Genomic DNA, 24026 nt, shown 5'->3' with positions numbered 1-24026 from the left:
AAGAAATTACAGGATCTTAAAAAAATTGATGGCATTTTTTTGGTCTTAAAACGAAAATTTCTAAAAATTTGAAAACTTTTTGATCTAAATTTTTGCAAATTAGTGATATTATTAGTAATGTTTAAATTTATGCATGTTGTTTCTTTTGTTTGTTTTAGAACAAACAAAAGAAACAACATGCATAAATTTCGTTCCTGTCGCACTAAAAATAACGAAATTACAGTGCTGAAAAAATTGACATTTTCACAGTTGTCCAAATAAAAATTTCTAAATATTCTCTTTTTTGGTCAAACTTTTTCTAAATCAGTACTCTTAATAAGACAGTCAAGACTTGTAAATTCCGCAAATTTGGTAATAGTGGCATTAAAAAAAATTTTGGTCATCTTTTTTTGGTCAAAAAACAAAAATTTTTCTTTGCTCCTCGAAATTAAAATTTTTTAAAATTCTCTTTTTCGGTCTAAATTTTTCTAAATCGACACCCTTAACAAGGCAATCGAGAATAATAATCTCCACAAATGTCGTTAAAATCGCATAAAAAATAAAAAAAATTACAGGATCTTAAAAAAAATGGTGGTTTTTTTGGTCTTACAACGAAAATTTTAATGGAATGTTCCAATACGCGTTTTTGTTTTCCCAAATAATAAACTTGCGTTTATCATCAATTTGAGTAAGTTTAGATCAGTTGAGTAACAAAATAACATCTGTAAGGAGTTGTTTTTTTACGCTTCTAACATGATGTGGTGCCCAGTTCCTTAGAGAAACCTAAAATCGTTTGTTTTTCATCCAATGGGAATTATTTTGCTCTGTCGTAAAGAAGATGTAAAGAGTAATAAAAAACATTATTAATTTAACTCATTTTTTACAAAAATTGGAGATAAACCCTTATGCTTCTAAGGTACCGAATTCATAGTTTTGATAAGTTATTGACAGGAGTATAAACTTACCAAACACTGCTTTAGGAGTTTTTTAAGCATCTGAAACGATTGAAAAACTATAATGTAACTTTTAACGTACTATTGCCATGATAACCAGCCTAGTTTTGAGCATATGAATTGGATTTAGTCAAAAATCTGTAGTAATTATTTATGACATGCCTCGTAAAATTCGTGTATATAATATGCTAATTATAATTTTATAATTTTCTCGGAAACAAAATTAATGACGACATACAAATGAAGAGTGTTATGCAACAAAGATCCAACCCCCAATAGCTATTTACAGAACAAGCGCGGAAAAGACCTCATAACGAAGCTGCATTTGAAAGAGCTTTCGCTATGAGATTTTCGGGCGACGACTGTACATAATTTTTTTATACTGCGTTTTTGAATATTATTGTGTTTTTATTTAAAAAAATATTTTAGTAAAGTTATCAAATGTATGTTGGTATAAACTTTGTCACTAAGCGCTAAATGAATATTCCCATTCAAAGCTTCCACTGGCTTCCTTTGGGATTTTCATTTCATTTAACAACAAATACCGGTGCAAACGGTTGCCTAGGTTCCAACCCAAATTAATTCCGTAAATATTCCCTCATGTGTAAGTCAAAACTCAGACAAAAACAAGTTAAACAGACAATATCGATCTATGTCTTTAAGAATATGATTCATTTATATCAATTAAACTAATACTTCAACCAAGGTACTACGTTAAACTCTGCGACAAAATTTCACGTTTTTTCTTTTACCTAAGTGTTTTTTTATGGATTTTAGTAAACTCATAAAAACAAGTCTAAAAATGCTCATCATTTGACATAAACAATAAGTAAAGTTATGAAAATGATTTTCATTAGCTTTTCTAGCCTGAATAATAAATAATGAATCTACGTCCTAAATAAATAAATGTAATATAATCCAAGTGATCATACACTGTTTATTTTGAACGTGAGGTCCAAAGTCTAACATGTGTTCGAATTTTGGGACTGTACGCAAAATTGTGTATTGGGTTGTACCTCCTAGTGATATTTTTTGGTTTATTAGGTCGCATGCATGTCTTGTTGACAGTTGACTTTGTTTACAATTAATCGAAATGATAGAAACAATATTAGCAATGTTGAAAAACTATTTGATTTTCTCAAAATTTAGAGAAAAATCGTCAATGTTTTCGTTCATTATGTGTAGAACTTTTTTTTGATTAAAAGATGAATCTCCATAACTCACAATGAGACTGAAAAACAAGGGTTGTAATTGAACATAACCTATAGTGTAGTTTTTAACTGTTTAACATAAGAGGGTGCAGTGGGTGCAAGTAATAATTAGTTTATGGCTTACATGTTCAGATCGTCAAATTAAAACCCCCACTTTGAGACCCGTGTCATTAAAATTATACCATCGCATCACAAAGAAAAGAAAAAATATAACCATTGAGAATCGAAACGTTGATAACTTCGTCTTTTCTTGTTCATTGAACCTCAATAGTTGTACTTGCTTCGAATCTAAACCCTAATTCGAATAAAAGAATGCAAAATGTTCGCGCAAATATGCAATTTGGAAAAAATAAGCGATTTGTTTACTAGTCAAAAAACACCCACAACACGTAGTAGAAATCTTTTATCATCCACTTTTATCAAATGAGACTTAAATCTCTTTGTATTTTCAATAAATTCCTGATTTAACCAAAACTGTCAATCAAAACGTAAACAAATTTATTTTGACGCTGAATTAGTACCAACTTTGATGAAAACCCCTAACTTGCCAAATACACTCAGCTCTCATATACACCTTCCGCCACTAAAATTGGAACCTTTTATAGGTAATAAATCGTGGTTACTTGATTGTCTGGACCTTTTTTCCGAGAAAGTTTTCGGCGACAAATAGGGTAAATATTTGCAGGAAAACCGCGAATTTAATATCCATTCACAAAACATAAAAATCAAATTACCTTGTATTTTTGGTAAATCAGAGTATACTTGGCGAGCAGCATAAATCGGACTCTCTGTGGGACTGTAGTTTGAAACATTTATTTTATTTTAACTAAAGGAACTGCTAAGGATCCAGTTGATACCTCTTAATTATCAATTTTTTTCATTTTTTTCGCACAAAGTAAAATTCAAGTCGAATTTGAAACTTTTAAATTGAACTTTTGACATTAGAATTAGAAACGCCTATTTAGTTACCACTTTCGCCAACTGTCACGTTTAGGAAGTTTTGCATTCGCCAACCTTAGTAACTTTTATGTATTTTATGTTAGAACTTTACAAAAAGTTGAGCTATAGGGCGGGGAAATATCCTCAAAATGCTGGTTTTTAGAAATTAATAATTAAAAAAATATATGAAAACTTAATAGATTTGACAAAGAATACTTATATAGACTCAGGCAAGTCAAAACTGGAAAAAAAGTAACTAAAACATTTTTTGTTGCACAGTGTTATCGGTAAAATTAAGGTTCAACGTCCATTATTTCCGTTTTTAGACAAGAGTGTCTAATTCTTGGATTGCGCTACATGATTCAAATTGCCGCTTATCTCCTGGAAAATTTTTATAGATGAAGAAAAGACACGAAAATTTTCCGCCTTCTAAAAGAACTATCAAGATTGATATGGGAAACCCTTCAAAACTTATCTAATACACAAGGTGGTCGACCAATATTTTCTCACAATTTTTGCATGAATTTTATTCTTTATTTTTGTTATGGTTTACGAAAATCATTTTAAAAAGTCAATTGTATTTTATAGGTATTCTTATTATGCAAAAATTAATAAATGATTTTTTCATAAAAACCAATCAATGTTGTTTATCGTCTAGCAGCTCGAGAGAAAGTCGAGATCCCAGTTTTTATAATGATGTATGATTACTGTAAGAAATCAATACACATGCAGAAATGTATTTAAAAATGATGGAGCAAAGCGAGCCATAAATTCAGATTTACAAAGCAAACATTATATCAGGAATGACTCTGATTGTAATTTATTGAATATTATTAATAGAAAAAATTTACAATAAATTAATTGTGACATTTATATAATTTATAATTCTGTAAACTAGACAATTTAAGGCATGAAGTAGTGGAAAAGGAGTCATATTATTGCAATTTTTACATTTTTATATCTTTTGTTGGTTCAACTAAGTCGTTATAAAAATATTTAACGTTTTTCCAAAAGAGATTTTTTTTAATTTGTAACGGGTGTACAAAAATAATTATATTTGGAGTAGGCCCTGGAATTTTTATTTGGCGTTTCTTCTAACAGTGTAGTTGTTATGTCTGTGTCCAGGAGTAAAAAAGAGTTTTTTTTGTATTACAATTGCGAATATTAATGGGCTTTAGCAGAAATTTTTGAAAATGTTTGCTTCTTTCCAAGAGAAAAAAATTGTAAAACTTGTATTTTTTGCTCTATAATTCTGTAGTTTGGTACAGAGCTTAATCAACTCAAGAATAACAACCATCTCAAATATCATAGATTTTGCACTAAAATTGCGACTATTATGGGCTTAACAGAAATGTTTAGAAATATTTCCGTCTTTCCAAGAGAAAAAAATTCTAAAACTTGTAGTTTTTGTTCTATAATTTTGCACTTTGAGGGCAAGCTTAATCAACTCAAAAATAGCAACCTCTCCAAATTTCATGTTTATTGCACTAAAATTGCAAACGTCATGGGCTTTATCAAAAAATTTTGGAAATTTGTGCGTCCTTTCAAAAGAGAAACATTGTAAAATGTGTACTTTTTTTCTATAATTTTGTACTTTGACAAAGAGCATAATTATTTCAAGAATAGCAAGTTCTCCAAATGTCATGGCTGTTGCACTACAATTGCCAAAGTTATGGGCTTTTATAATATGAAATTGTAAAACATTTGCGTCTTTTAAGAAACAATTTTTTTTAAATTTGAATTTTTTGGTCCTCCGTGTGTCATTATTTCTACAAGATACTCTGAAGAAGCATTCTCTAGTTCCGTGTTCCTTTAAAAATTATGAAATTTTTTGAATCCTTGAATAACCTGACCTGACCACATGTAACAATTTGCCTTGTCCTCCCCTACGCCACCTTTGAACCGACACAAAAAATAATAAAAAGAAACGCAAATTAAACATTTATTCACAACTGACAGTAACAATGATGATGATTAGACTTGATAGCATTTGCTACTCCCGAAACGAAAATTTGGTTGTACCTGGATGCTACGATTAATCATGTAAACTAGCATCAGGATATGTTAGATACCTTTTATGATCCTGCAAATTGAACCGAACGTTGTTGTGAAAACGTAGGCAAACATTTCTTTCTTACGCGACCAGCTTCCTGTGACTTAAAATATAAACATTAGTTATGACGACTTTTCCACCCCACAGATAAATTTTATCCTAAAACCAAGCGTTTTTCACCTCATAATAACTTGACTTTTTTACATAAAGGTGCGTGGAATTTTAAACGAAAAGCCACAGTGGGAATTTATTCAAGCATGTACAGTCGCAAGTGAAAATGTTTCCCATCTTGCCGACACAATTTGCCGTTTGATTGGCCATCAGAATCTATAAAATGTCAATATGTGTTGCAGCAAACAAAAAAAATTAAATTTGCCGCAGTGGTTTGACGCTAATAACACTATTAGCTCTATTCAATATAAAACAGATTGAGCACATTCGATTTTGTAGTTTTCGTTTTATGCAAATGAAGATACTGCCAACCAAATAAAATAAAAACCACCGAAACGCCGTCCTATTATTAAAGAGCTATTTTATTGGAGAACGAACTAGAAGGAAAACAGCCAGCTGTGTCTATGAAATAAGAGACTTTTTCTGTGCTGTCCAATAAAATTAATGAAAATTGCAAAATACCATATAAACTTATAAAATTCATTCTGTTTTTAGTGATTTTCATATGCAATGATGCATATAACTCAAGAATTATTACATCTTGCGTTTTTGACGCTCTGACAAGTGGATATCTCTTATCGTTTAAAAGTTACGGTACAAAAAGAAGTTTCTTAAAAAATGAAAATATAATTTTAATGTTTTAGCGATATTATAAAAATCGATGCCATTAATAAAAATTTGTCGTTAAATGAAGACAAACAGTGGAAGCTGTACACAAGTTTTAAAAGTAGCCCAGTTAGTTTGAGATTATGTATCTTGTGTTGATGTTTTTCCTGTTTTGCCGAAAAATCAGTGCAAATCTACTTAGTTTTCTTTCTAACAATATATCTATTTAGCTGGAGAGGTCATAAGTTTATTTCGACTTTGACACAGTTTCGCTTTGCTTTGTGACAAAATTAATGTCAACATACATTTGATAATTTTACTAAAATTGTTTTTGAGAAAAACTTAATTGTAGAAAAAGTAAAGCATTTTCTGGAATCGATACTTGGTGTTCGGAACACTAAAAAAGCGTTTTTCCACACACCAAACTTTGTCAAACAATGCTGACGCGCGTTTTGGCAGCAAGGCTGCGATGATTAAACTAAATAAGTTTGTGTAATACAACCGTATATTTTTAGTAGAAAAAGTCGTACAAAAATTATGTACAGCACTTTTTCTGAAACCTCATAGCATAACTCACCCACTCCGTCCTGCAGCGTTATTAGTGCTCGCTAGGTCAGGTCAACGTTTGTATCGAGACATCAAAAAAAAACTCTTTAATTGTCACTTTGACAGCTGCGAATTTTGAGGTTATAAGGTGAAAACTGTCTTAAAATGCAAATAATGGAAAGCAAGAGTTGTGTTGTGGTTGGTTTTTCATAAGAAAACTTTTTGCATTATAAATCAAACATGACAGCGTTCTCAACAACGTTCATTAAAATTTTCACAAAATTTCTAATTTGACAACGTCAAATTACTTGACAGAAACAAGAGACTGTTTCTTCAATCAAAGACATGACTTGAAATTTCAAAGCAAACTGAGGATGAGTTTTTATTTGATCTCTCGATACTTATAGTTCGTACAGTGAGAGTTTGAATGACAGAAACAGAAAAGTCACTAAATCTACGCAATAAAAAGTGTTCCGCACGCGCGAAATTTAAAATAACAAAGTAACCCTAGTTACTGACAACCCTGTCAACCCATTTCGCGTAGGAATTTAGTGTTTTTAGTGTATTTTGTAGCATAATTTGCTGCCAACCTATATGTCAACTGTCGAAATCTCCCAATCTCTCACCGGATATACTATACTTGCCCAGTCCGATTTTTATAAACAATTGTCAATGTCAAAGTCTGAAAACACACATGCTTTGATTTTTTACTGTAACGCATCATTATAAAGGTTGAGATTTTTGCTTTCTAACGCGTCGTTAAAACAGTTGTTATCTCTTGCCATTTAGAAGTTAAATGCCAACAGCCATTTCATGATTTTTAGAGAAAAATTCATGTTTTGCTAACTTGCGAAGATTTTGTAAAAATTTTAATTTGAATAGAATAACGTACTATGGACGACAACAAATTGTCTAGCGTAATTTTCACTTTAAATCATAGGCGCATTTCTAATTGTCATTTATGACAATTGATGACTAGTTAGTTAAAATCTGCTAGACCCTGAACTGTAGTCAAAAAACCAAACCAAACCATTGCAAAATTTGATGAAAATTGGTCGCTAAGAGTAGTGGCTACTGATTAGTAAGAGTTTGTACAGGTAAAATAAAATTTTTAGAGTAAGTTAAAAAGATCGCCACTGGTCAAAGTCTGATTTCCATTATGGAAATTCAGAGAAAACTCGGTGACAACGAAAAAGTCGTTCACATTTTGGTAGCGTCAAAAGAATACAGTGGTTGGCAGTGCGACATTAATTGGCGAGTTGAAAAAAAAACAAATAATATAATAAGCTTTCATATAAATTTAGATTTATGCTGAAAATTGCAACACTCTTTGTAGTAAGTATTTATATTCGAAAATAAAAAGGAAAAATTCGTTTTCTTCATAACAGTAAAAAACATTTGTAGGTAAATAAGTTGACATTCATCTCAAAATTGAACAAAAATTCAAAACAAGAATGGGAAAGGAAAAAACCTATATTGGACATATCAAAAACACAAAGTGAAGGCGGACAAACAATGCTAAATGCAGAATAGGTCAAAATTACAACAAAAATAAATATGTAATTATACAGGGTCCGGCAACACTTGTGTCCACCCTCAAAATCATCTTTAATTTTAAAGATAGAATTTTCAAAATTTGCATACGCTCACAGTTACCAAAACTCTAGAAGCTGACGCAAAAATTTGTTTTTTATCACTGATAGTTTTGGCGTCGCGACGCCTTAAAAATATAATTTTTAAGTAATTGTGAGGGTTTGTGATATCAACCTCTAATTTAATTTTTTTTCAATACAAATATTTTTAAAATATATCAGTTGTTATTTTAAATTCAATGCAAATTGTCTTCAAAATTTGAGAAAAAAATGCTGTTTTATCAAGTTAGTTGTCATCATCATCTGTCAACATCTTGTGTCACAAATGACATCTATCTTTTGGCTCGCTTTAGATTGTAACAAATGTCTTAATTGGTGAAATTGTCGCTTTGTCGATGTTAATTAACGATTTCTGGTGTCCATAAAGTACAACATGCCAGTGTTAATCAAAATTAACCTTTATAAAATTGAATGAAGTGACTTGTGAAATTTTGGTGTAAACGTAGTTTGCCACTGCGCCGTCATAAGTTTGAAAACTAACTTGATAAAGCAACGTTTTTTTCTCAAATTTTAAACACAATTTGTATTTGATTTAAAACAAAAACTCAAATATTTGTGTTACAGTTATGTCAAAAAAAATTTGAATTCGCGAATATTTTCGCAAAAACTCAAAAATCGCGTAAAATCGCGACGCCAAACAAACCGTGGTAAAAACAATTTTTTTTTGTCAGCTTCTAGAGCTTCGTCAACTCTGAGCGTACGCAAATTTTCAAAATTTTGTCTTTAAAATTAAAGGCGATTTTGGGGGTAGACACAAGTGTTGCCGGACCCTGTATAGTAGCCAGCTTTTACCATGGCGTACCTGACTTTTAGAGTCGAATATTATCTTATTGCACTCATAATGTGGAGGGTGTAAACAGGCTATTGTGTCCGAAAATTAAAATTTACGACATCTTCAAGTAGGTAGAAAAAGGTGGACCCGTGCCTCTTCCAGGTATTAGCTCGAGATTATTATTATTGATCCCTTCAATGTTTTCTTTTAAAAACGTTATTAAATTTTTTATTTTTGTTTATTAATTTGAAAAACCCGAGAGACATAAATTTTTCAAACTTCTTTATTAGATTGAAGTTGATTCATGGTTGCCACATTATGAAATAGGTTGTAAAGAAAACAAAGTGAACAAAATTCGCCAAACAGTTAACATCAAAATGATTTTTCATACTTACCGGTCGTCTTTATACATATTACCACTCCAAATAGATTGTTTAAAAAAACCTTTTAGTTTAACGACATTTTAATGTTCGACTTAAAGTCCCCACTTTTTCTAAAAATGAAAGAATTAAGAACAAATACCTAGTTAAACAGGCTTCTTACAAAAGATTCTGGAAACTACCTATTTGTGGATTAATTAAACAACAAAATTGGATTGCGATAGAAATCTAATTTTCCGTATGTCAAATACGAGTGCAAATGGTACCGTTCTGGGAAAAAACAATGAGAAGGAAACGAATGTTTATAATTTATTTCGCAAATTCAGAGACATCTTGTTGATATTAAATTTTGAATTACTATAGCGAAATTAAAATTTCCCACATCAAATTGATTGATGTTTAAAAATTGTAAACTGTCCTTTGTCTTTATAATCTTAAAATTTATAAACGGCACAGCAAGTGTCAGAAATTTACTTTGTATGTCAGTCACAATGACAATAAAGGGCTTTTCATTGCCATGTCAAAAAGTGATTAAAAAATTCTTTATAATTATGTAAAATACACGTCCCAACATTAAAATAATGCCAATTTTTTCGATCTCATTGTAAAATTTTGAAAACTTGATAGCCCTCGATTTTTTTAACTTGTTTAAAATTTAAATTAATAAACAAAAATTAAAAGCTTATCAACGTCATTAAAAAAAAACACGGTGAAGGGATCAACAATCATCTTGAGCCCTCGCGCTATAATACCTGGAAGCGGCACGGGTCCACATTTTTCTACCTACTAGGAGATGTCGTAAATTTTAATTTTCGGACACAATAGCCTGTTTACACCCTCCACATTATGAGTGCAATAAGATAATATTCGACTCTAAAAGTCAGGTACGCCATGGTAAAAGCTGGCTACTATATATGTATAATAAAAAACATTGACATTTGCCAATAACTGTGCAAACTGACAAAGTTTTATTTTTTTTTAATTCTATTTAAGACAATTACAGACAAATTAAACAAAAATTAAATGATTATTTGAACGACTACTAATACATTGAAAGTATTTATTGGAAAGATATGAATTTCTTTCAGGTAGATTTAGCTATATCTGTATGCGCTACCATATCCTCAAAATTATAGTTTGTCTATAAATCTAGCGTTTCTCAATTATTTGGCTGGTCAGAATGGAAGATCATTTTAATTACAGTTTGGGTAAATTTTAAGACGTTTCTGTAACAAATTAGATATTTTTCGCTCTAAAGCAATTCGGAGCAATTCTGTTTAAAGATTTCCACCCTTGAATTCTTTGGTTTATAAACAAACCAAAATCTCTTCATTATCAAGAATTTTTTTAAAATATTTTACTCTTGTATAGTTGCTTTATCATTAAAGTCATTTCAAGACTCAATATGTGTCTAGAAATTAGGATTTCTTTAAACAATGGTAGGTATTGATTTTTTACGAAATCGACAAAAAATTAAAATCTTAAATTTTAGAAAAAATTCTCAATGTTTTTTGTCCTGTAACTTCTAAACGATGCATTTGTTAGCGCGTCAAAAATGCAAGATCTCAATTTTTTCAGTAATGACAATAAAAAGTCCATGTAATAATTCTTTAGTTATACAGACAGACTGATTTACGTAACTTTACGACCCTGACGAACGAAAGATGCAACCAGCAATACGTTTTTCACATGTCACTTGATCTATAAACTTATCTTTTTTACATCTTGAACATCCCTTGAAAAAGTCAAATGACATGATTATTGTTATCGACAGCTACAATAACCATAATTTTGTTCTAAATTCCTCCAATTTTTAGTTAACGAAGTTTGCCAAATTTTGATTTTAATCCGAAAACCCATAACATAAAACCCTAAGTCCAATGCTAATTCGATCAAACAAACTTTTTTAAGATTTTATGACTAGATTCAAGACCTGTTGGTCTAATTGCGGCTTGGCAGAAGTGTTTCTTGAGGATGGTAAACTTTTTGCCAAAAGAATGTATGGACAAGCAGTAATATCTTTCATTATTAGTTGAAAAAAAAATTCTAAATCTTAGATAAAAATTTAATAAATTTATCAAGTTCTGAATGTTCGATTCAAACTGGCAGCAAACTGGCATAGGTTTTAGACATAATTTATAACCAAAAAAAGATGACAACTCTAATCGACTGAACGAATGTCAATCATTTTCAGGAAACTTTAGCTCACAAAGGTTGACTACCAACCAAATTACTAGAATTCCATAGCTTGCCGCGGTTTAAAATGATCGTGAATGCATTATAAATAAAGTTAACAAAAGGTATCAAGTTATTCATAAAAATTGTATTTTGTGCTGATTTGATTTAGTGCACTAAATGTTCATATTTAGTGTGAAAATTGAAAAAGTGTATTCTCGAAGTTCTGTGAACATTTAGTGTACTGAACTTTCAGTATGAAATTATTAGTGTGGTCGATAGTAGACTAAATTGCATGCTAATTTATTTATATTGTCAAAATTTTTGATAAAGCAATGGAATTAGAAGAAGAATCTAGACGAAGATCTTAAATTAGATGTAATAGCAGCAAATTTACATGAAACCAAAATATACAGGTGTCCCAGAACTCGTGACCCAGAGAAAAAAGGGTTATGAAGGCAACAATTCCGAACCAAAATTTCGAAACAAAAATGTTCTAGCTCAAAAAATAATTAAGTTAAGACAAAATAACGGTGGCCAATCCGGAAGCTAAACAGAATTTGAAAATCGGTAACTATCGTTCATTGGTCAGGTGAACATTACACTAGTTGCCTAGGAAATTTTACTCCATCTCTAGAATAAGCTTCTGGGATTGGTTGTTAATTTTTTATACTTTCTTAAACTTAGGCAATTTTTGCTTAAAAATTTATCATCTGTATTGCTGCCGGCACCCTCCCTTGCTCTCTGGGTCATGAGTTCTGGGACACCTGTATAGAAAATTCCTTAAAAATATGGGATATAAATAACTCGGTAAAACTTTTCGATTTAAAAAAGACACATTTAATTTCAAGACCATGCAAATCCTACTCCAAAAATTGCGGTGGTTTTAGTGTTATCATGATATTCTTCTTCTGCAACACTACTGATTGAAAAAATACTATTTCTTTAAAATCTAACCCGTTCTGTTTGACTGGATCATTTTGTTCTGTTGTCTGTTGGTGTTTAATTATATCTTATTTTAAATTTTGAGCTAAGTTTTGCCACGCCTCTGATGTCTTTTTAGGTTTTTTCTTTTTTGCAAAGTTATTGGGCATTTTTTCATATAAAGATAGACATAAACTTGTCTTGTACAAGAACCAAAAGTTTTTCAGAAAGTTTAGATCATTTTTTTGCTTCTCAATAACACGCAAGTTATACTTTTTACCCTGCGCTAAAGGTTTGGATGTACGATAAGATATTCTCATGAGATTATGGTTTCACGAGTCAAAAATCGTATCAAAAAGTAGCAAAAACTATAAAATTTGTTTATTTTGCTGTGATTTCTTGTTAATGCATGTTAATTCTTCTTAATGCTGCATTTATTTTTGTTGAACATTTGACTGGAAAGGTTAGTCTTTTTGAGATCAGTCAACCTGACAAACTGTTTTTGCAATGTTGCCAAGATAATATTTAGACCACACTAAAATATTAGTGCATTTTTTACTTTGATGAACACACTATTCTTGATACCACACTGATTTTCTCGCACTAAACTTTTAGTGTGTTTTCGAGAATTTCGTCATATTAGGAGAATCAGTCTGTATCCAAATTGCATAAGTAATTATAAATTGACTAAAAACGACGTTTTTGAGGCATGATATCAGTTTTTCGTTGGAAAGTTTATGCATTGTATTGGCTTTCCAAAGCCATGTCGAGCATTCGATAACCTTGTGAGTTTTCAAGAAAAAACTAAAGAAAATACATCTTTGCGCAGAATGACCTAAAAAATCATCTCTAAATATAAATATCTCTAAATCCGCACCTGATGGAGCAAAACGGACTTTAGATTCGAAATCAGGAGGCAATTTCCCTTTAGAAATGAATTCGTTCAAAATCTTAAAAATTAACTACTATAATATGTAAGATTGTTCCAGCCAGTAAAATTTTGCGATACGAAGAATTAAATCGATCATAACCGTTACTGCGTGTTCAATATGATTCTTCTTGAAATCACGTAATGGGCAGAAAACGATTCGTGTTTTGAATGCAACTAGTGTCTCAAGGCACCACGTTCTTATTAAATTCCGGCATGGCGAAATTCCGCACAAATCTAAGTTGCGTCTTTAAAGTTCAAAGCGGAGCAATGCGAATTATGAATGACTTTAGCGACAGAGAAAGCGGAATTTAAATTTACAAAATGGTGAATCCTGATTTGTGTTAGTTGTGTATAAAAATCTCATACATTCCAACTATACAAACATTTCTTTCGCAGCATGAAAATTTAATTTTTTTAATAAAACGAGTAACATTTTTCTTGCGGAACGTTGCAGTTCATTAATTCCTAGCTAATGCCTAGACGAAGATTGTGTAAAGCACATGAGGCGCGACCCATTTCAGTTACATTTCTCACGGGATCACATTTTTCTTCACTGCGCTTTATGAATTATTGAGTGCTAAAATTGTACTAAAAACTCTCGCGATAACTTCAATAATGTGATTTTTGTTTCAGAATCAATCGCCAATCCGAATAGTTTCAAAGTAGCAAGATCAACAAAATGAAGCTTTATTGTGATCAGAAGTAAAGAAATTAAACCATAATGACTGAATTCAGCACCAATTATAGCACCTTTGCAACAGACAATATCTTGTCATCCACTGTCTACGTGGAAGGCAATGACTCCAATCAAAATGCAACTGATGATTTTGATATGGAATACGTTTACATCTACGACAAAGTTTACATCAGGGTGATTTTTATCTCCCTGTACACAATTGTCTTTTGTTTGTGCTTTTTCGGTAAGTAATTTTCATATGAAACGTATTGATAACAAAGATAAAAAAATCTAATTTTTGCAATAATTGAAAGCTCTCTGTTTATCAGATTTTTATTAAAGATAAACGTGTTTCCGGCATATTTTGTTACGCATTAGACAAAGCAACTTGCCGTGTTTGGATTTTGATAAGGTCGCTTGAAAACACACTTCAATTTATGTCAAAGTGGATTAATTCCTATTTACATTATTTGATTAATAATATCAATTACGTGCGTCAGTGTTTTTAATAATTACCTGTCATATTAATTAAAATTACAAAAAATCCATTTTCCAGGCAAAGGTTAGTCTCAAATATTTATTACGTAAAACTTGAGTAAATTACAGTGAACCATCAACTATTTCTGTTTATTTATTTATCATTTACACAATAGTTTGCATTAGACTGGTGGTCTACAAATTTAATAGTCAAACTCAACGTTTTTGAGAAATTTTTCTTACTTACATCGTTTGCACAAGAAAATCTATTTTTATTTTTTATACAGGGTCCGGCAACACTTGTGTCCACCCCCAAAATCATCTTTAATTTTAAAGATAAAACTTTCAAAATTTGCATACGCTCACAATTAACAAAGCTCTAGAAGCTGACTCAAAAATTTGTTTTTTATCACTGATAGTTTTGGCGTCGCGACGCTTTGAAAATGTAATTTTTAGGTAATTGTGAGAGTTTGTGATATCAACCCCTAATATAATTTTTTTTCAATATAAATATGTTTTAAATATCTCAGTTGTTATTTTAGATTCAATGCAAATTGTCTTCAAAATTTGAGAAAAAAATGCTGTTTTATCAAGTTAGTTTCCAATATCATTACGTCAAAATTGGGAACTACGTTTACACCCATCTGTCAACATCTTGTGTCACAAATGACATCTATTCTTTGGCTCGCTTTAGATTGTAACAAAAGTCTTACTTGGTGAAATTGTCGCTTTGTCGATGTTAATTAACGATTTGTGGTGTCCAAAATGTGCAACATGCCCGAGTTAATCAAGATTAGCCTTTATAAAAGTGAATGAAGTGACTTGTGAAATTTTGGTGTAAACGTAGTTTGCCACTGCGCCGTCATAATTTTGAAAACTAACTTGATAAAGCAGCGATTTTTTCGCAAATTTTAAACACAATTTGTATTTGATTTAAAACAAAAATTCAAATATTTTTGTTACAGTTATATCGAAAAAAATTTGAATTCGCGAATATTTCCCCAAAAACTCAAAAATCGCTAAAAATTAGACTTCTTGGGCGTCGCGACGCTAAACAAACCGTGATAAAAAACAATTTTTTTTGTCAGCTTCTAGAGCTTCGTCAACTGTGAGCGTATGCAAATTTTCAAAATTTTGTCTTTAAAATTAAAGACGATTTTGGGGGTGGACACAAGTGTTGCCGGACCCTGTATATGTCATGTTTTTCAAAACCTCCATTAAATAAACCACAACTTAATAAAATGTATTAACGATTATAGTGACAACCAAACACTAAACTCTAAAATCAAACATTTTATTAGGAGTATTTTGCAATGATGCAATGTTTCAAAAATTCGCTTTAATTTGAAGCTTAAGATCTCTTTTTGTAAAATAAATGTAAATTTATTATAATAGCTGTGTAAGAAAATAAATTTATCATAAAAACAAGCGTTGCAGTGGCGAAGTCATAATACTTATAATTATGCATCTTTAGAGCAACTTAAAGTTTTATTTTTTATTTTATACTTAAGTTTACAGTCCTACCGCTTTGATACTGCAGTCTGTGCAAGCCATAATTATTAAAAGAACTAATTACGCTAGTGCAAGGTAGAAATCAGCAATTGTTCAATTATCAAGTTGTTCTCTTATAATAAATTCAACGACGCTCTTATGCAAAATGATTCTCAGACATTACAAAAGACGAAGATTTGAAATTTATAGGATAGCTTATTGCGAAGAGATAACAAAACATTTATAGTGCGAACAGAGTGAAATCGAAATTAAAATTATTAAAACAAAGAATTAACAACATTAGTTTGAGATAGCAGATCAAGAAGAAATTTTCCATAAAACTAAAATTATTGTCTGGTTGCCAGTAATAAAAAAAATTGGATCTGCGATGGAGCGGGTGTAAAAAGCAATAAATTAAATCAGTCCAGAAATAAAAGAGGACTTTCAGGAGGCCAACACTTAAAATTATATTCTTAAATTAAACCAGAAATTAAGATAGATTAAAAACGAGAAGAAGAAAATTGGCAAAAGAAAAACAATGTCGTATTGTTACAACAATCTGTTTCTATGGCAAAAACTCATTTTAAGTTTTAAAAAAATTCTAAAATAATTATGAAACTTGAACTTTTAAAAGTACCATTTCTTGGTTTTGTAAAAAAAATTCAATGTTGGAGTATTGTAAAGCTCTTAGTATTAATTGCTTACATACTGGAAATCGCCGAATGTAATTTTTTATGAAAGTGTTGAGCAGCATTTCCTTTGAAAAAAATCCATTTTGTAAAAAGAATAGGTTTAGATTAATTTTGCTTTAATTTCTGAGATGGATTAACAGTGAAGGACATGATAATTCCACTTATAGACGCCTTTTATTCATCACCCTGTTTACATTAAAGCATTAACTCTTCTCTGGAGAATTAGATTGCTTACGGAAAGAAGTGTCATTGAATGTCCCAGAGTGTAACTAAAAATATAAAAAAATGTAGAAAATGTAAAAACTAAAATCTTGAGAAAGAAGAAAAGAAAAAAATCTACATACATTGGGGAATACTATACATGAGGCTCCAAATTATTATTTTCAATTTCAAAAATTTTTTATTAACTTACAAGTTTTAAAATTGACAAAATCTCATTTTATTTTTCCATTTATTTTTCCTACGACCTTTCATTTCAAACAAACAATAAGTCTCTACAATAGTCCATATCTTACTTAATTCTAATATTTTTCTACGACCCATATAAAAGTTCCACAAAGTTAAACGGCTTCGCAAATTGATGTTTATGAAACTAAGTTACAAGTGAAGATCTAATAATTTACCCGCCCAAAGGTAATATTAAAAACTTAAAGTAAAAACGAGAATATCTCAAGTATTGAAATAAATGATTTAAACGATTCTTATCTATTCTTATTCAAACTTTAGACATTTTATCGGAGATTTTTGCCCAGTTTTTTGTAGAAATGTACCAACGGTCTGTGGACGGAGCATGACGACGATACATACTAATATTTATTTTGCAAAACTAATGCTAAAGCCGTCCTTACATGTAGAAAAAGCTTTCATAATTTAAAATAATTTCACATTTACAGTGTTCATATAGGGGAGACCGGGGTAAAATGATCCTTCGCGATAAAATGATTTCCCAAACTGCTGTTAGTTTTATGATAAAATATGTTGCTGAACCTGCGAATAATTGCAGAAAGCACCTGCATGCAGTTCGGTGGATATTCAAAAAAATATTTGTTTTGCCTTCGTTTATTTTTTAATCAAGTGTTTTTTATCTTTCAAATTAAAATTTCGAAATGACACTTGTGGTATTTTAAAGGATTAACATTAAACTTTCAATTTTTTGTAGATTCAGTTGCAACATTGCATGTTGTAAATTTATGGATTATGTTCTTTGTTCTCATTGCACTTGGGGTAAAACGATCACTTAGGTACTGGGTAAAACGATCCCGGGATAATTTTTCCTCTAATATGACTAATTGTATGATATTTGACAAACAGTGATAAAAAACAAAGCGAGAGAAAGGATGTTTTCAGAATGTATTTTTTGTAGTAAAAAATACAGAGTGTCCCAGAGCTCAGAGAGCAAGGGAGGGTGCCGGCAGCAATACAGATGGTAAATTTTAAAACAAAAATTGCTTAAGTTTAATAGTATTCGAGAAAGGATAAAAATTTAACAACCAATCCCGGAAGCTTATTCTAGAGACGGAGTAAAATTTCCTAGGCAACGAGAGTGTAATGTTCACCTGACCAATAGGCGATAGTATGTGTCCATAGTTACCGATTTTCAAATTCTGTTCAGCTTCCAGATTGGCTACCGTTTTTTTGTCTTAACTCGATTATTTTTTGAGCTAGAAAATTTTGGTTTCGAAATTTTGGTTCAGAATTGTTGTCTTCATAAGCCTTTTTTCTCTGGGTCACGAGTTCTGGAACACCTGTATATTCACTCTTCAAAAGAAGAGGTTTAGATTAGATGGGCTCATGTTCAATGTGCAAAAGTAGACGAAGAGAAAAATGTATTCACTTGCAATTTCTGTTTGGCGGAAATAAAAACTTCTAAAATCAAAAATACTTTTTGTTTTTACAAAAAAAATTATTATGTGTTTTCAATAAGAGTCTCTATTTTGTTGTTACTTCTTGTTATTTAAGTTAATTTTGTTTTTACTTTAATGCTTAATTATATTCACTGTTTCCACTAACTTTTGCTTAACTTGATGATCATTTATCAATCTCCAAAATAATCTGACGCAAAAATTTGTTTTTATCATCGTTAGTTTGGCGTCGCCTAAAAAGCGTAATTTTTAGTCGATTCAAAAAAAAATTAACAAAATGAAAATTTTTAATTGACTGAAGATGACCTATATTAATCAAACTTTTTATTTTTAGAAAGCATATTAAAGCTGTGTTCAAATATTATTTCGTGTATGGGTGTTCTATTTAAAAAAATATATATTTGACATTTTGCCACTGGCGACCCTTTGTGTTAATTTAAGCAAAATTGTCAGTAAATGAACATTTTTCGAATCATTTAGGATACTTAAAACAGTTGATTTTTATAACAACAATATACGCATTTTTTATCTTGTACCTCCAATTTAAAAACGGTTTATAACACCTTTACACAGCTTTATTATGTAGTTTTGTTATCACTAAAAACGTCTTTATGTATGTATGATTGTATAATAATCAATGTTTTACGATATCGTTCAGCGCCCATAAAGTGATCGGCGTCCGTAATGATAAAGTAAAACGGCCGCTTGTCAGTGTCAAATAATTATGAATAAATTAACATCAAAAAGCAATTTGACTTCCCGTCTGCGTTGTGAGTTTCTTCTTAGACACTTCTGGACTTGGTAGAAAGAAGAAGAAATTCTTTAGTTTTCGACGCGTTGTCTGATATTAGTGTTAAAATATTTGCACTTTATTCGGGTTCACCCTGTATATCTAAAAACATTTTTTGGTTGTTAAGACTTCCAATATACAGGCTGATTACAGCAGTCAACAAGATTTTGTTTTTGGTCAGAGGGTATGAAATTTCGATAGACTTGTCGATAGTCATAATGAATAGAAAAATTGTAAAATAAATTTTAAGACAAAAACATTTTTTTGTAGACCTGTGTTATTGTTAATAATCAAACGCGTCAGTTTTGATTGGATATACATATATCATATCTTAAACTGTTTCTCACTGAAAATGTAGCAACAACGTTTTAAAGTAAACGCATTTTATGACTCACCCTGTATGTAAAAATATTTCAACATCATCTTAAAAGAGAGCAGAACACTAAATATACCTGCTTATTGATATTTATGACGTAAACAGCAACATTTTTTTAAGGTGTTTTGCCTGTTTTTCTCCATCCGAAACCTTTTGTTATCTATAAAGGAATTGAAGTAGAAGTGACAGTGGGACTGAAACTGTCAATAATATTTTATCTACCAGACAATAGTCGTTAAAAATTTAACTCAATTCCTTCTCCAGACATTGTAGAGAATCAATCAGTATTTCGATTTAAGTCTTTATTGGAAAAACACTCCATAATTTAATATTGTGTAACTGAGTGTAGTAATAGTAAATACAGGGTGATTTTTTTAAAACGGCAGGCGTTGTAGAATTTTTATTTATGAACCGATTTCAAAAATTTAAAAAGCAAATTAAATGGTTTTTAATTTACTATAAACTGATGATTTTAAAAATTTTCTAAATGTCTTAATATCTTTTGGGCGATACTCAACTTTCTTATTTTAAATTGGAACCCATATTTTTTTTTTCATAATTTGGAAGATATTAATTTTCTTGATTCAGAAATGTGCAATATGTTCTACTTCTACCAAAAATATTTTTAAAAAAATTAACAAAATTGAAAAAAAATAAGCAATAAAAGTTAATAAAATCTATTGCATGGTGTCAAATAAAAGAATGCCGTTATGGTAATGTCAAAAAGCATCAAATAACAGAAAGGATCGGCATTTTTTTTTGAAATTATTAATAACAAAAGACAATAATAATTACAAATCAGAAAAAACAACTACCGAATTTAATTAAAATACTGTTGAAACGCCATCCCGTTTTTTTCATTGCACAATTGACACCATGCACCTAGATTTTATTAACTTTCATTGCCTAAATTTTTTCATTTTTGATTTTTTTTTTAAATATTTTTTGTAAAAGTAGAACATATTACACATTTCTGAATCAAGAAAATTAATATCTTCTAAATTATGAAAAAAAAAATATGGGTGTCAATTTAAAATAAGAAAGTTGAGTATCGCCCAAAAGATACTAAAACATTTAGAAAAATTTTAAAATCACCAGTTTATAGTAAATTAAAAACCATTTAATTTGTTTTTAAAATTTTTGAAATCGGTTCATAAATAAAAATTCTACAACGCCTGCCGTTTTAAAAAAATCACCCTGTATATTAACAGCGGTGGTGGATGCACTATCTTAGCCGGTCATACATGTAGATATGTTCTTTTTGCATGTAGGTCGTCACCACTGTTCTAAACCGAACATGAGTCAAGAGTGTTCCACCGAAGTTACGAAGCTATCTGCACTTAAGAATCATGCATCCCTAGAGCATTACACTCTAGAGCCATTCATCCTCTCTTGCTTCATTTGCTTTCGGCGACTTCGTCTTTGTGCTTGATCGTCTGAATTAATTGTGGCAAATGTTTTTTAACAATTTATTATTTATTAATTCTTACTTATCTCATAATAATAACTGAAAGTATCCTGATGGTAATAATGAAGTACAGTGAACATTCGAGATAGTCACCTTAGATATAAGAAACATTTGATATAAGCAACCTTTGATATTGTCAGCTAATTTAGTTTCTGTCATTTTATATAATCACATCAACTAACAGTCGCTAAAATAACCGTGGTAAAAATGCAAAAATAGAAGAAACAGTGTTTCTGCTATTTTTGTCTTAATTTTTTTCCATGTTTTTTACTTTTCTTGTTTTATCTTACTGTTTGTTTTTCCTCTAGACAATTGATATTCTTCATAGTTTTTGCAAGGTATTTGCAAGGTATTTTTTTAATATTTGTTTCTTGTCTTTTATTGTTAATTTTTCGCAGTTTGTCTACTAACACTAATAATAATTCTTTACTATTTTTTCTCTCTTTGTTTGTATAGATTCTGATTGAAGTACCGTCAGAAATTGTCTTTAATTTGTGATTATTTCAGTTCATACCTCTTTCGTTATTGTTTGTGCTATTTTTTATTTTTAGGTTATTGCCTAGGCAAGCTCTTTTGTTCTTTCTGAGTCTGCAGTATTACAAAGAGATACCAGAATATTATTTTTTAAATATTGTCTATCTATTTCGACATAATCAACATTTTTAATAAAAGCAACTTTTTTAAAAAATTGTTTCCAGACAAGATGAATGTTCACTGTAATACGTTTTTACAAAGTATACAATACCATCGATTGGATAAATTGAAAAGCTGGAGAAAGATATTTACATAAAAAAAAAAGTTATATTCGTGCGTGTAATCAAGATCCGGGCAAAAAGCATATTTTTCTTTTCCAGATTGTAGATAGCAATAGCTTAAAAATGAAGTTGAGCTGAAAATTCAGTGCTAAATCCTGATTTGTCGTTTATAAGTGACGAAATTTATCGGTGAACAACTGCAAAAACGGGTGTGGAATTCAGCTGTGAAACATAAAACTACCGAAAGCTATTGGCAAACTTCTTAACTCAGATATATAGGTAATATAAAACAGCTTTATGGCTGACAGAGGACTACGAAAGTAGTGAACAAAGTTTCAACAGTCTTAGTTAAAAGTTTTTGTCACATACATCTTAAAATGATCGACGAATAAAAAATGGACTATAATACTAAAAATCTTAACTTAAACACGTGTCGATATCCAGAGAGAATTACTGTAAAATCTTCTCTGGTTATACCAGAGAAGAATGAATTTAAACTTCTTGCAGAACTTTAGTAATTCGTTCGGATAAAGAAAAAGTCACTATACGCAACTATATAACAAAAATATCAAATGAGAAATACTCAATTTTACTCTGACATGCTTACATCGAAATTCAATCGTAACTTTTCAACTCAAAAGTATACAAATCTGTCAGCTCTCTCAAGATCCGCCAACACTAATGTCCCCCCTCAAAATCGCTTTTTATTATGAAGTTATATTTTTTTTTTATATGTAGAGGAAATCTAGCACTTCTATGTTGACATGAATGAGTTTCACTCAAGTATTAACGATAGATGTATGATATATCGCGGGTTTGAAATAAAAAGGTTCTAACTGCAGAAAAATCAGTTAGTGGAAAAAGCAAGAACCATATTTAATCTGATAAATATCGGAAATATTTAAGAAATATTAATTGATTGTATTTACGTTCACATTCTTTGTTTTTAATGTTAATTTAGTTTCAAACAAATTATTGCCATTTCGATTACATTTACATTTCGATTACATTTCGAACATTTGAACATAATGCAGTTAGAACTTTGAACATCAAATTTAGAAAAAATAAATCGGAGACAAAGTTCTAAATGCATATACAGTGTGTCCTAAAACTCGTGCTGACAGCAATACAGATGGTAAATTTTAAAACAAAATTTGACTAAGTTTAATATAGTATTTGAGAACGGATAAAAAATTAACAACCAATCCCAATTTCCTAGGCAACGAAAGAATATAAGCTCTTTCTCTCTCTCTGGGCGCGAGTTCTAAAACAACCTGTATGTATACAGAAAAATCAAAGTAAAACAAGTTGTTTAATTTTTAACAAACCTTTAATAAAATGAACAAATAGGACTTTTTAAAAATTTTTAAAATTAAAGACAGATTTTTTCCAGAAATTGATGGCATTTTCGGATGATACAGAATTACGGTGGTGCACGACTTTCCGGACACCTGTATTTAAGCAAACAACCTCACTCTACGTCACAATATCTTCTTTTTACATAATTTTGTTTTTTGGGTTAGAGATATTAAGGTTCAAGTGTACCCCCTATCTCAAAAACGGTAAATTCAAAAATTTTGAAAAAAATCCTGAAGATGTAAAATTTTATTCTAAATTATCACATAAAATTAAAAAAAAATCTGTCCTGCGGTTTTCAAGATAATTTCAAAAAACTTAGTTTTTAGGTACTTTTTAGCTGTTTTCTTTTAAACTGGTGGTTAGATTCACTTCAAATTTTAACATGACTTGTCTTGCAAACTCAGAAAAATGTGGAAATTTTTTTATAATTTTTGAATTTACAGTTTTTGATATATGTGTATTTTTTGATAACTTTCGTTAATATCTACTATAATTTCTTCTTTTTTCAATATACAAGTTATTTAAATATTTCTCTCATATTTTTACCATAAATTAGGATCAATCAAATACACTTTGTAGCACAGAATAGTCGAAAAAAAAAATAATTAAAGCTGGGATACTATGACACATTTCGATCAAAAACTATGCTATAGGAAGTGGTGTCCCCAAACGACCTGGAAATAATTCAAATTATTTTTTCTATCTTATAATAGAATGCGCTTTCGTCGCCTTGTTGATCGATTCCTTTCTTACCGGCAAAAAACTGCATCAAACACGCTGTGTGATTC

General features: G+C 30.3%; 1 protein-coding gene across 1 annotated transcript in view; it reads left to right on the top strand.

Annotated features, from left to right (window-relative positions):
- The window catches only part of TrissinR (Trissin receptor), a 182994-nt gene that overhangs the window by 76844 nt on the left and 82124 nt on the right, over positions 1-24026 (top strand). The window contains exon 3 of the mRNA XM_088035983.1: positions 13926-14212. Within this exon, the coding sequence (XP_087892109.1) occupies positions 14014-14212 (199 nt within the window). The 5' untranslated portion in view covers positions 13926-14013. The remainder of the gene's footprint in view (positions 1-13925; positions 14213-24026) is intronic.

The sequence above is a fragment of the Gnatocerus cornutus genome, chromosome 5 (assembly GCF_029298725.1).
Source record: "Gnatocerus cornutus isolate USDA-ARS CGAHR chromosome 5, icGnaCorn1.1, whole genome shotgun sequence".
In the NCBI taxonomy this organism is placed as follows: Eukaryota; Metazoa; Arthropoda; class Insecta; order Coleoptera; family Tenebrionidae; genus Gnatocerus; species Gnatocerus cornutus.
The sequence above is the reverse complement of the archived record's forward strand: the minus strand, read 5'-3'. Positions and strand labels throughout refer to the sequence as shown.